We start from the raw sequence: 13,641 nt of genomic DNA, 5'->3' as shown, positions 1-13,641 counted from the left end.
ATTTAAGATAAGCCTGATACATAGTCCTCTCATTCTAGGACAGAAAATTAGACTTAACCTAATTGCTTTAATCATGTAGTTTCATTTAATTATTATATAGAAAACAAATGCTGATTAGTTGATTTTAGTAACTTAGTATTTTAGGAAAGAAGAGGTGAAAAAATTGTCAGTAATTTCTTTGGTGATTTTCTGTAGGTTAACTAGTCCTTTCTGTTGGCGAGTCTCTGATTTATACTCAGACACCTCATGGTCCCAGTCTCTTCTGGATAGAAGAATACATTTCACTTGTTATACTACAGTCTCTTTTCTGTATGTGATCTGTCATTACCTGTACTTGTTTGTGGGAGATAGAGTTCTGAAAGATGGCCCACATATGAAAATGATACATTCATACAGGCATTGGCAGGGGGTGGGAGAGTAAATCATGTGCGCTCTACTCCAGATAACACTTTTTTTTTTCTTTTTTTAATGGAAATCTGTTTTGTTTTATCTATGTTGGGTTGGTTTTTGTTGTTTTGGGGTTTTTCTAATTAAACAACAGTTTTAGGAAAGTTTCTCTAACTCTGCTTTCTATATGTATTGCTGAAATACATGTACAAATTGGTAAATAATCTGCAATTGCAAAGGTATTTTCATTGAAATTGAGTAACCTTTTTTCAGAATGTAAGGGGTTTTGGTTTTGACTTTTTTACAGTGCTTGTAATAATTTCAAAAGTAAATGATTGTTACTGTTGATGTCTCCTAATTTCAGTATTATGGGCTTATAATATGCCCTTAAAACATGCAGCAATATAGAAGTACATATATGAAGTTGAGTATTGTAAGAAATTTCTTGCTACACTATGCAGAATAGGTTGTTTTTATTGGTCAAAACCTGGATGCTAAATACTGACCTATAAGTATGTAATAAATTCCCAAAGAGGTGAGTATCTTGAAACAAGAAGCTGTTTTAATTTGCTTTAACACAACAAATGGTTCTTACTCCAGCTCCAAGTTCCTGTTTTTTTCCCCAAGAACTATAATGTGTAATTAAAATAAGGCTTGCTTATGTTTAAATTTGTCTTGATGATTACACTTGAAAATTATATGACTGCTTTGAAAAAATAAAGTCAAATTATCACTTTTACTATTTTGGAGTAGTTAAAAGCAGCTGAAGTATGTTGCATGGTTTTTAATGATTTACTAAGGATCCACTAATCTTTTGTATCTAAAGATGCTGAGGATTAAAGGAATTGATTACAAAATGAAAAGCTGTTGCATGTTTATTTTTCTTAATACTTCTAAATGCCAAAAGTCTTTTGGCTAGGTGTATGAGACTTTGACTTAGGAAGCTTTAAAAATATTTTGTAATGCTAAATTTGTCATGCAGAAATAAAATGATACAAACTGATGGGAGAAACTTTCATGCCTTCCCTGAGCTCTTATGTGACAGCATGAATGTCCATGAGTTAAGGCCTACCTGGAGTCCAAGCTGCCTTTTATCAGTTTATCATCAAATGAATTCTCTAATAGCCAATGTTCTTGCCTGGTAGACAACTCACAGTACACATATGTGGCTGCTCCTTGGCAGCACATGCTCCTAATAGCAGACTTCTGCAGCAAGAATCTCTCATCTTTCATTCTTGGGCCAGGAAGGGTTGCTTGTCCATGTGATAGCCACAGTTTACGGATTTATTTGTGAATAAGGGAATGTGGTTAGTTGGTCAGGTGGGCCCAGCGGTGTAGCTCCCTGGGGAAGAGGTTCTTCAAAAGACCTTTGTGCCAGCCTCTGCCAGGCAGCGCCAGGTTCTTGCTTCTGTCTCTGGAATATAAGCATTGGCCAGTCTCTAAAAGCTGAAAAGAAAGCTTAGTAAATAGCAAAGAAAGCCTTGTGCCTAGCAACACATGCCTTGAGCAGCTTGAGCCTTTGAATGAAAGGTCATATGATTGACATATTTGTCCTCTGAAGAGAATGCTCACAATTCGTTTTTTTCACTTCTCTGTATTTTTTAGCTGTGTGAAAACAGCTTTTAGCCAGCCGTCAAAGAGAAAAAGACTAGCCAGTTGGAATAGTACCACCCCCTCCTCCTGGGCTTCATTAGTCCTGAAATTTCAAGAACAGGAGAGGCATCTATAGTGTTTTTGGAAGGTTTAACTTGGGTTTTTAAACAGTAACATTTGTATGAGTACCAGTAAAACACATGTAAGACATGTATGTGATATAATCAACAGAGCTATGGGTGGCTTATATACTTGAGAGCAGCTGGAACTAATTGTGAGCTTTTAGTACTGATTCACTTCTTAGCAGCTGTGAGAATTACTGAAATATATTGGGTGCATAGGTCCTTAACTTTCAATGTTGTTTCCTCAGTTAGACTAGAAATTTAAAACTCAGGTCAGTTGAATTTTGGGTCATCTTACTTTAAAAAAAAAAGAAAAAATCTTATTTCTCTAGGTGATAGTTTTGTAAAGAGTTCTAGATTAAGAAGTCATTGGGTGACTCCACTTTAGTGGTTGTGTATGTATAGAAAAAGACAGTGCTGTTATTTTGAAAATAAAACCATTTATTTAAACTTTATACAAAAGGGAATGTAGGTGAAATGCAGAAACAATTCATTTAATCACATTTAGCTGTCATGATTCTTGTCGAAAATTTGACTACAGGAGAGTGACAGTCTAAGAAGCTATTGGAAGACCACTGCTTCCTGAATACGAACATTTTACAACATGTTTTGTTCTGTATTGTAATACATGAAATTATTTTAATTAGTATTACTTTTTTTGAACATCTAGAGCTGAAGATAAAAATGTCTTAAAAGTCACTACTGCAGCTGGAATTCTTCTGTGGTAGTCTGCAGCCCTGAATCTTGTGTTTAATGACACATAAGAGATGTTAGACTTGAAAGATGTACTAATTCACAGCAAGAGTCTTTGTACTCCTCGTCACCAGCAGTTAGTTTTCTTTTGTTGCTCTGTAGAGAGATACTTCTCACATTCTTTCTTGGTTACTAAATTTAATATGAATTGTCATATTTCTTATTTTTTTTAATATAATTCTGGGTAGGAACAAATTAAAAACACAATGGACATGTTTTCCATATGAAAACATGGGGTCATATTTCAGTACCATTTTGAGAATGAAAGGCTTTTTTATGTACTAAAACATTAGCATAGCTGGAAACAAAATTAGCTGACACTGAAGTCTTCAGAATTTGCAACACAATGCTAGTTTTGAAACCCCTTAGTGGGGTTTGTTGTGTTGCCCTGGCTGTTCCCTGTGTGTCTGGCCTTCCATGTTGGTCACCTCACCGTTACCTGAGTTCAGTGTCTTTGCACTTAAGGGGAATTTATTTTATATGCTATTCCAAGCATATAATTCAAACTTGAATATAAACCTCCTGGGATATCAGGGTTAAAATAAATACTGCAGGTTAGGTCAGCCAATCTACAAGTATTTAATTATTCCATTGATATATTTCTAAGAACTGCCTGTACTCAATACCTATTAGAACCACTACCTTGATCATACGTAGTTGTGTAGCACAGGTTGGTTATTTTTATAATTTACTTTAAACTCGGGATGGGTTAAAGTATTTGTCCCGATGAAAGTGGAGTGTGTCAACATAGTCTCAAAGTGTTTTGGCATAGTTCAGTCTGTTTGAAAGGCTGCAGCTGGAATAATGACCTACATAATATAGGCTGTGTCTGATTTCTGGTCTGTTCAGATTCCTGGGATGTTAGTGGCACTCCGGATGTTTCTGGTGGAGCCATATATGGGAAATTCGTACCAGAAACTTCCCTGATAGTCTCTCATTCAGTATACTTACGCTTTAGTTCCTGGTTTCAGAATTAAACTAACTAGTGACAAGGCATTTTCAATGCCTAGCATTCCAAAATTAGAAATACCAAAAATAGTGTTTAATTCTAAAAGTTTTTAAATTGAGCTTGCACATTGCTAAAAATAGGTCTAATGCTTTAGATTACATTATTGATATGTATTTCATTTGGATCTTAATGCTGATATTAGCAAATGTCTACACTAACAAAATAAAAGCTGAATTTATTTCAGTATAATTCTGTCTTTTTGAAAACCTTTTAGAATGTACTGTATAAATGTTTTTTAGGATTTTGGGGGGTTCAGTGTAGATATGTGTTACAAAAGATGCATTCCTGTTTCAGAGCTTTATGAATTGCTGAAGCTGTTCTGTGTGGGATATAGAAATTCTTGTCACTGGTTTTATTAACACCATAAAAAGGTTGAGGTATGAGGGAAAGAGGAAGGATAATTAAAAAAAATTAAAAATTGGCTAAACATAGAGAAGAATTTAGAATTCAGTATTGTTCAGTGTCTATAGTATAACTGATGGAGACCTCATTTCCTTGAAAGCCCAAACCCTTGTGATTTAAATACAAGCCCATCATGTCTGTCCAAAAGAAGTGTTTGGGTAGACATAAAAACCCCTGGAGGTCAAGCAGAATGCACCTGGTCATTCCCTGTGGGCCCTCTTCCCAGTATATTGACAAAGTACCCAGATGGTGAAGCAAACCCACAAGTTCTACTGATGCTGTGTTTCAGCCTGGCTTATAAAATGTGCTTTGTGCTGATTTTCTGTACCTTATCTGTATTTTCTGCTAGCAGAAATGGAAAGTGGGGGAGGGAGGGCATAAGGACTCTCAAAAATATTACTGGTAAGCCAAGTATCATGATTAAACAGGGATATGTCAGATAAGGTGATGGGAAGTGTAAAAAGATACACTAGGGGGAAAAGGCACCGTATCTTTAACATAATGACCAGTGAATTTGTCAAGTGAAACAGCACAGTCGTCTTTGCATATCGTTTGAACGGAGAGCTTACTTTGAAGAAGATAAGCAGACTGTGTTGCCCAGAAGAAATAATGATGCTAATTTATCTTTGCCTGTCCTCATAGACATAGCAGTGTGTGTCAGTGTGAAAAGGAAGTAGAGAAATAACTGGGCTATAGCTTGCCACCTATTCAGTGCCACAGTATTGTTGATGGGCTCTATACAGGGCTCTAAGAAATATGGCTGGTCTTAGTGATTTGTTTTACTTTGTCTCAAGAGTATTTGGAAAAGTTTCCTCTGAGGCAAGAATAGCTGCCAAATGATGTCAGAGAAGACCTCTGGCAAATTCTCAGCATGTAGGCTTTCTGCTCCATCACAGTCAGAAGTGGTGTGGGATGAGAAGGTCTAAGTAACATACATTTACCAGCAACTAACTATCAGTATTTATGTACTGGACATGGGAAAGTTGGAAGTCTTTGTCAAAGTTTTTGAGGGGAAGCAATGACAGGATGTTTTCCTTAACACTGAGTAATAGGTTACCAGAAGTTAAAGGCTTTATGTGAAATGTGTTGTCTTGCAGTAGGTGATTATTTTAGGAACTCACATTCAGATTCTTTTAAAAGGCTCTTCTGTGTGTTTTACATCTGGTTACCTGTCAGCTTGCTTAGGATTTCATTGCCATAGATACTTCAGTCTCTTAACAACTTAGATATGAAAAAAGACCTTCTAAAGGTAGAATAGGTTTAAGTGTGTATACATTAGTTTCAAGAATTCCAGTGTGGTTTTGCAGTGTATTGATGTCTGAGATCTGTCTTTTGGTTTAATACGTGTGTGTCTAGGAGTTTGTAGGATACTGTTTGTGAGGGGTTTTTGTTTATAAATTATGAATGCAAAGGTTTTGTCCCTGAATGGAGGCATTCATGTGGAAAGGCTGTTTGACTGGCACATGGTATGTTAAGGAATACTTACTGATCTCCAAGTGAATTGCAGTGGAACATTTTTCTGTGTCAGGGAGATAAAACTGTTCTAGGGCCTGGAGAGTCCAGCGAGTGTCACAGCACAAGCCTCCAAGCTGCAGCTGTGTGGCAGCTAGGGACTGTAGAAAGGCAGGGTGACAGCCACCTGAGGGGCAGCAGTGCCTCCTTCTCAAGAAGGATAAGATCAGTAACAGTAAAATATTTCAGTGTTGCTATTGTGTTTTACCAAAATTTGTGTTAAATTAGTAAATTGCACATGGCTTGTACAGTTATGCAGTCTAAAGAATCATGAAAGTCTTTGTATTTAACATATTTGCAGAGACAGTGATAGAAAAGTTATGCTGATTGTATGTGGCAATTGTAAATGACTTTTTCTATTCAAGGGAGAGTCCCGAGTATCTACTCTTGCCCATTAGTGCAGTGTTCTTCCATAATTAATTGCCAAGTTCTCTGCACTTCCGTTTCAAGTGTGTGTACATTATTTAATGCCTTAACCGGGTACTAGACAATACAGTGTGTTATTGGAAAAATTCTCTACCTGAAGTAAATGTTGAGGAAAGCATATGGTCTTCAACAAAATGTGGTAACTGGAGGAGGTCTCTCCAGAGATGGCAGGAAAGGTGTGAAGCTGCTGTTGGGTATTGCTGTTTAACCTGAGGTGGTGTGAGGCAGACAGGAAGGGAGTCTGCATGAGAAGTTTGAGGTGCTTGGAAAAGAGATGGTGTTCTTTGATGCTTTTGCATTGCTGTGGCTGCCTGGTGGGACAGGCCAGCTTGCACATGGCTGGGGAAGATCAAGACTGATTTTTAGCCTCTGTATTTGCAATTGATTTACCCATTATTTTTCTTCACCATCATTTCCTTTTCCCACTTGTTGCTCCTGGTCTTATCCTAAAAGGATAGCTCTGGAACAGTTTATAAAGGACTGCTCCCTTAACCAAAGGCAGACTTGGCTACATTTAGTGGAAGATAAAACTGTCTGCAGCCTTTCCTAGGGTTGAGCTCAGTTCAGTTCATGAGAATTCAGCTGAAGTGCAAGGATGTGTGATAGGATTACAAAAATGTCATCCAAAATACGTGACATTCGGAAGCTAGACTGTCAGTGAAAGTCACTAACATCACCTAAATAAGTGTATCTATATTATTAGGAATGGGGGGGGGGGGGAAGTATATTTATCTTTTCCAAAGCAGTTATTTTAAAAGGAAAATGAGTATTTTACAGAGAAAGTATGTATGTTTGTACAAAAATTCTGAAAGCCTTCCCTGCCAGTGCTGGTGATAATGAGAATCAGAGTACATTCTAAGTTTTAGGTAAGACTGTGAGGCTCTTGTCAGGATAAGGTGTCCCTGCTAGAGTACAAGTGAGTGTATTGTTTGCTTTGTGAATTAATTCAGCTGCACTCACCTTCCACGTGGGTCAAGCTCAATCCAGCAGCAGTATGGCAGGGCACTGTTGGCACTGCCTCTCTCCACTGGATGTGACCTCGTGGATCTCTGCTCTGTAGCAAGCATTGCTACTTGATCCTTCTCTACCGTAATTTAGTATAGGCTTCTCAGAGTTGACTGTACACAGAATCTAATAGCGTACCTGTCACACATGAAGCCAGTCTTCAGAAGTCCTTCGTTGGCATTACACAATAAGTGCATTTTGTTTGGAGTCTGTATGGCTGTCTTCCACACTGATACCATATTTATCATGTGTGTGTATGTGTTATATATAAATAAGAAGTTAAATTGTATGATACTCTTAGGGAACACTGTATGCGAATCTGAGGAATTTAAGTGCCTAAGAATAATTTCAGAAGCATTAAACAGAAGAATTCTCTGAGGAGCTTGGGGTGTCTGAGGTTGAAGTATTGCTTGGACATTGTTAATGAAAAGAAAGTCATTAAAAAATTAAATGGAGTGCTTTATGTGAGCTCCCCATTTTGTGACATGAAACAAACATTTACTAACATCAGCTTATTACATAACTGCAGTCCTCTTTTTTAGTTTTGTTTGAAGCCCAGTGTGGGTGATGGAATTGTGGTTTTATCTGGGCATCAGTATTGTCAGCGTTGTGTATTTCATTTTAAATGGTTTTATTTTGGGAAGTGTTTCCCCAGAGACTTTGTGTAGAGGGGAACGTGTAGTTGTTACTAGCGTTTTGAATCGTGTGACTATTAATCCTACTCTGATAAGGATTAGAAAGCAATTTACTGCAATGGTCACTGGCATTTGGTGTCCTTCAGGTCTTTTTATTGCTAGCCCAGGCAGGGCTGAGCTACTGTGAATACAGCCCACTGTTCCAAAATCAGTCACCACTGTTGTCTGTACACAGTTGGCTTTTTTAGGATTTACTGCTTGTGTCTTTTCAGTATTTGTATTCAGTGAGCAGTTGCAAGTGCTTACGTTTAAAGAATCATGTTTCAAGATACCATTTAAGGGTTTTTTCTTAATCTGCGTGTTACATTGTACATGAGAAATACAAGGAAAGCATTGGAGATTTAAGAGGATGAGAGGTTTGAGTAAATCATTTGAGCTTCAACTTAGTAATGCAAATCTGGCTTTAAATAACCTTATTGATGTTTGCTCAAAGTGGCTTCTTTTTGGTACAAATGCCTGAGCTTTGTTGTAGTTATTGTACAGGTAATATACTGTCCCTTTAGAGATTGCCTTTGTACCCCTGATGCAACCTTTCTTTGCTTTAACAGAGTGCCTGAAGCAATGCCTGGAGCTAAGATAGATTGCATCAGTGAGCCTCATTTGAATCAGCAACCAAGAGGGTAGGGCAGGCAAAAACAGGCACCCATTGCTCTATCTGAGCTCTTGGAAGTTTGAGGGGTTTGGCTATTGGTGAATGAGGTTCAAGCAGAGAGCTTGATGCCAGAGAATGAAGGTCATGACAGCATGTCTGAAAGGGTCCTGCCCACTTCTGTGACTTACACCTTGAAGAAGGGTGGCAAGCGTCTGTTAGGATGTGAGGGCATAGCAGGGGTTTGAGAAGTACTAATAGGGTGGTTGTGAGTAGTGCCAAGCACCCATGTCTTGAGACAGTATTGTGTAATAAACAGTGCCATCTTCTGGGAGGAGTCGGAATGATGTCCTTGTGGTCAGTATTAAAGATGGGGTGTAAGTGGTTTTGGGGTTTTATTTGAGATTTCTTTGTTGTTTTGGGGGGTTAGGTTAGTAGCTTTTTGTTTTCTTTGCATGTTTGTGGTGTTTTTTTTTCTCTATCTAATAAATGCTTTGAAAAACAGGATATCAGAAATTGAAATACAGTTCTGATATCTGGTAATGCAAGTCTACATGTTATGTCTGTGAATTATCACTGATACAGTCTTTAAGGAAAAGTTTTAAACTGTGTTTTGGAATCTGTTTAAAAGAACAAATTTTTACCAGCTGCTGAGCAGTACAGGGTGGTCTGCTTTGTATGCTGAAGTCCATTATTATTTTTGTAAATATACTTTGTAAAACCTAGATAATTGCAACATCTTTCTTATAGGCAGTGTAGTGATCTATAGGGAAATATTGAAGATCCTAAGTAAGAATGATTGCTTCGCCTTTTATTGCCTTTAAGTTGTTATAACTCCTTCTTTTGGAGATGTCAGAAGGGAAAAAAAGTTTTCTATCTTAAAATTATTATCCTATAAATAGCTATATTTGGGAAATAGTCACTGTGGTGCAAAATCTGGGATTAGAGTTACTAAAATTGTCCTAGCAAGTGAAATGTAAGACTCAGCATTTACTGAGATTCAGTAATGGTGTCAGATCAATCACCAGAACTCTTACTTGGAGGAAGTGAGTAATTTTAGTAACTTTAATGGAACTATATGGGAGATGCAGCTGACATTGTGAGGAGTTTTTTCATTACATGCTTTCAATTAAATAAATAAAGAAAGGAACCCAAGCAAAAAGCCAATAACAAAATATAGCCATTTTGAAAAGAAGAATCAAAGTGTTAGAAAGTCTTTATGGCTAAAATAAATTAGATGAGATATATCCAAAATACAAGAATTTGTGACCTCTGGGTGGGGAGATAAGACTTGGAACTGGTTTTATTGTGTCATGATTGTCTACATAATTTACCTGCAAAGATGCAATGGTATAATAGTTTCTTAACAAGCAAACAAAAAGAAACAACAACAAAAAAAAAAAAACCAAACAAACAGAAAATTTATTTGGCATGTAAATTATAAGCCTGTTCTGAGTATGTCATATTAAGCATGCTGTAATCAGTGCATTTTGTGTTCCAGAGGGTCTCATTTTAATGACTATGGAGTCTGAGCTTTCTGGATGGTACAGTACTTAACTGTACAATATTTTTTTTTTTTTTTTTTTTTGTTAGAATGGTAATTGAATGTGTTTTAAGTTTTTCAGTGTTGGTGTTAAGTTGGATTGTTGCACATTATTTAAAGAAAATATCTTAACTTCCAGTATGTTCTGAATGTTTAATAACAACATTAATTCTCACTGTGTGTAGTCTTTGTGTTTATGCAAGTCTTCAGTATTAGAGTTTTCGTTTCTACCATCTGAAAGTAATTTAGTCTTGATCCATCTTATCATGTTTATTTGAAGTTGTTGATAAAAATCAGATGTTAAAATTTCCATTCCATGGGGTGGTGTTCCTTGAGCATACCTCTTACTAAGTACTGTGTTTGCTTAGATACAATTTAAAACCTTTTTTTTTTCTTGTAATTTAGTAAATTGGTTCCATGTAATTTAGGAATAAAGTGTATATAGCATTATCCTACAAACTAGCCTGAAAAAACACTTCCCTATACATTTGGAAGGCCCCATGTAAATAATCCTGTTAACCTAGAGAGAGTTTCACTAGTGCATTGCTGTAATGGCCGCAAAGTTATTTAATAGGTATGGGCTTTTTTTGCTTATTGGTGATGATTGCTATTCTTTCTGGCTTTTAATTCTGTCATCTTTTGGTAATCACTTGTGCTCTTGGAAGCCCTAGTTCAAACAGACTATAAGAGTTATGGTTTTATACAGGTGAATAATTCTCTGTAACCAGACTTTCAGATTTTCAGAGTGGATGGCATAGTATTTTATTATCTGGGTTCCCATTAACTTGGAAAGTGCTGTTTCAAATATCTAAAAAACATTGTGTGAATAGACGAGATAAGCAAAACTATAAGAAATCCTGTTTAGCAAAGGAAGACTGCAATGCAGCTGACACTGAAGCTGCTCTTTTCCATCTGACTGAGAATTTCAGCAGTGGCATTCAGTATAAAAAGCAAGCTAGTAACTTAACATTAGATGCTGACCATCTCTCTTGGGTTTCTTGTATCATGATCATGTTTTCTGCTTCATAGGATACAGACTCAACAAAGGATAGTATTTCTGGAAAGGCCGATCAGAAAATGCCTGGTCTTGAAAGTAAAATTGTACTAATCAGAAATATTTTTGCTTAGTAACTGAAAAAGTTAGCTTTTTTTTTACTATATAGCAATGGATTAGGTAACTCCAGGGAAGTAATGTGTACTGATGACAAACCAAGAATAATGTATGCTATGCAAATAGTAATTATATCCTAACAAGAATACATCTACATGTTCCATAATTATGATTTCTGCCTTAGAGCAGTTGTTGATGTTCTGTTTGGAAAGCTACTCAAAGTTTGTTATTTTAAGTAGTTGGTATCAACTAGAGTGGAGCAAGTTACAGTAAACTGAAGTTGCTTAAAATTCATGGTGTCTATTCTCCCTCCAGCCCAATAACATAAGTTTTTAAAAGATCCCTTCAGGAGTACATAAAAAACAATTAGTAAAGCTTGAGAAAAAAATTTGGAACCTTGAGAAACAATTTCCATCAAGCACAGCTTACAGTTAACTGTTTTTATAATTTATGGTGTGAGCCTTTTTCAAGACTTTTAAGGTATTTATCAACACCACTTAATGATAGACAACAGGCAATTTTCACTTAATTTTAAGGAAAAACTGACAAAGCTTACCAGGTTTGTGTCTAACGATAAGCAGGTAATTTGCTTGGTTAAAACTTGAAGGCATTTTATTCTAGGTCTCTCAGATCTTGTGCACTAGTAAATTAATAAGCCTGTCTTTTTTCCTGTCTCTTCACATGCAGGCAGAAGGAGAAGACAGCCTTAAAAAGATGCAGCTGATGGAGCTTGCAATTCTGAATGGCACCTACAGAGATGCCAACATCAAATCACGTAAGCATGTCATAAACTTCAAGGGTCAATGCCATAGTAATATTTGATTTGGTTTTGATTCCTAAAGCTACTTTTTGGCAAATGTGCAGTAGCAGCTGTGTTTGAGAGTAGAAAGCAGTGAAAACCCAACAAAACAGTAGGCAGCTGTTGCAAAAGATCTTCTGGAGATAAGTTCTATTAGTTTGGGGGGGTTTGTTTAGTCCATCATCTCCCCTTTCTTTTAACAGTATGTCTCGGTTGAAATATTTACAAATATATAGATAAAAAAAATTCAACCCTTAAGACAGATTTTTCTATTTTACAATATTTTTTTTTCTTAAATGCATATAAAGGACAATAGACTCCTTTTCAATTTTATCTTTAGAGATGTAATTTGAAAATGTTACAGATGTCCAGAATACTGTGGATACATTTTTCTGTATTACATTCCTTCCTTTCATCTTGCTTGCATGTGTCCCCCCAACGTTACGTTTTTCCAGCAATTCATCAACTGATTTCACAGCTGAGTTCACAGGGATCAGTGATGTAATGAGCCATTTTTACAGTTTCTTCCATTACATTTGTGTGAAAATGCTTTTGCAAATGCATGTATGCACAGGTTTACACTTGAAAATTAATTAAATACACCTACTAATGAGAGTGTATACCTATTATGTGTGATACAAACTATTTTCTCTAGTGGAAAATCTAATTTCTCCTCCTGAAAATGTAGCTGCTGATACTGTTCCAAAGTAAATTTTGCTGTAGCTGCGATACAGATGTCAAATATAAGCACAGTTAAATCAGTCTTTTCACTAAGGGCCTACTGATATTTGCAAGTTTGTTTCTCCACACAGTCACCATTTCAACGTTGAATATGTTTAAAGGTTGGAATGCAGTTAGGTCAATTTGAGACTGCTTACACCAGTGTAATTATTCAGATTTGAAAAGAGACATAAGCAAGGGCTTTTACCACTACAATGGTAATGGTAAATCTTTCAGCCCTAGTGAATACTGCAATATTTAAAGATAGATGAGTTTTAACTGTATTTTAGTCTCTAAATTATTGCAAATTTATGAGTAAAATGGTTTTGGATTAGTTGAAATTGATGCAAACTATTGCATAGAAACCTTTGTATTAATTGGAACAATTTCTTTTATGTATTCCCACTGGTCTATTTTTATCAGTGTAAGTGGGAAGATTGAGATATATTTAATTTTTTTTTTAACTAGAAATTTCCACACTCATACTCACTTTTTCTGATAATAGTTTCACTGTTTGTGTTTTGATCTTACTGAAAACTTGAGGGTCTAGAAGCAGTAATGGTTTATTTCCATTTAAGAAAGAAAGTGAAAAAGTTGGAGGGTGTGTTTGTTTTGTTTAATTATGAATTCAGTCTGAGCACTTGTGATTTTTTAAATATTTTAATTTTTTAAACAAAACAGTCTCAAATCTGAAAAACTACCACCACATTTCTCTTTTCAGACCACCTATAAGTTAATGGAATCAGTGTAGATTGTCAGCAGTGCACAGAAATCTATAAATTATAACCCTTTAAGATTGGCTGTTAGCAGCTGATGTGTTAGTGTTTAAGAAGTTTATCTTGTGTACCAGCAGGCTTCAAATAACATGCAGTGAAATGTGCTAGCACAGTTTAAAAAACAAAACCAAAGAACCCAATGCCTGTTTTCTTCTAATACAAAGCAGGTATTTTATTTTGGGGAATTTGATAAGGAAAT

General features: G+C 36.1%; 1 protein-coding gene across 12 annotated transcripts in view; it reads left to right on the top strand.

The window, feature by feature from the left end:
• The window catches only part of QKI (QKI, KH domain containing RNA binding), a 162,822-nt gene that overhangs the window by 134,848 nt on the left and 14,333 nt on the right, over positions 1 to 13,641 (top strand). For all 12 annotated transcript variants that reach the window (XR_009969047.1, XM_062641699.1, XM_062641696.1 and 9 more), the window contains one exon: positions 11,835 to 11,922. Coding sequence is in view for 11 of the 12 variants with exons in the window: in XM_062641699.1 (XP_062497683.1) it covers positions 11,835 to 11,922 (88 nt within the window). In the remaining variant the exon portion in view is untranslated. The remainder of the gene's footprint in view (positions 1 to 11,834; positions 11,923 to 13,641) is intronic.

This window comes from Pezoporus occidentalis, unplaced genomic scaffold (assembly GCF_034315485.1).
Source record: "Pezoporus occidentalis ecotype Australia unplaced genomic scaffold, CSIRO_AGI_Poc_V1 ctg7, whole genome shotgun sequence".
NCBI lineage: Eukaryota > Metazoa > Chordata > Aves > Psittaciformes > Psittacidae > Pezoporus > Pezoporus occidentalis.
Note: the sequence above shows the minus strand (reverse complement) of the source record. Positions and strands in the feature narration are given on the sequence as shown.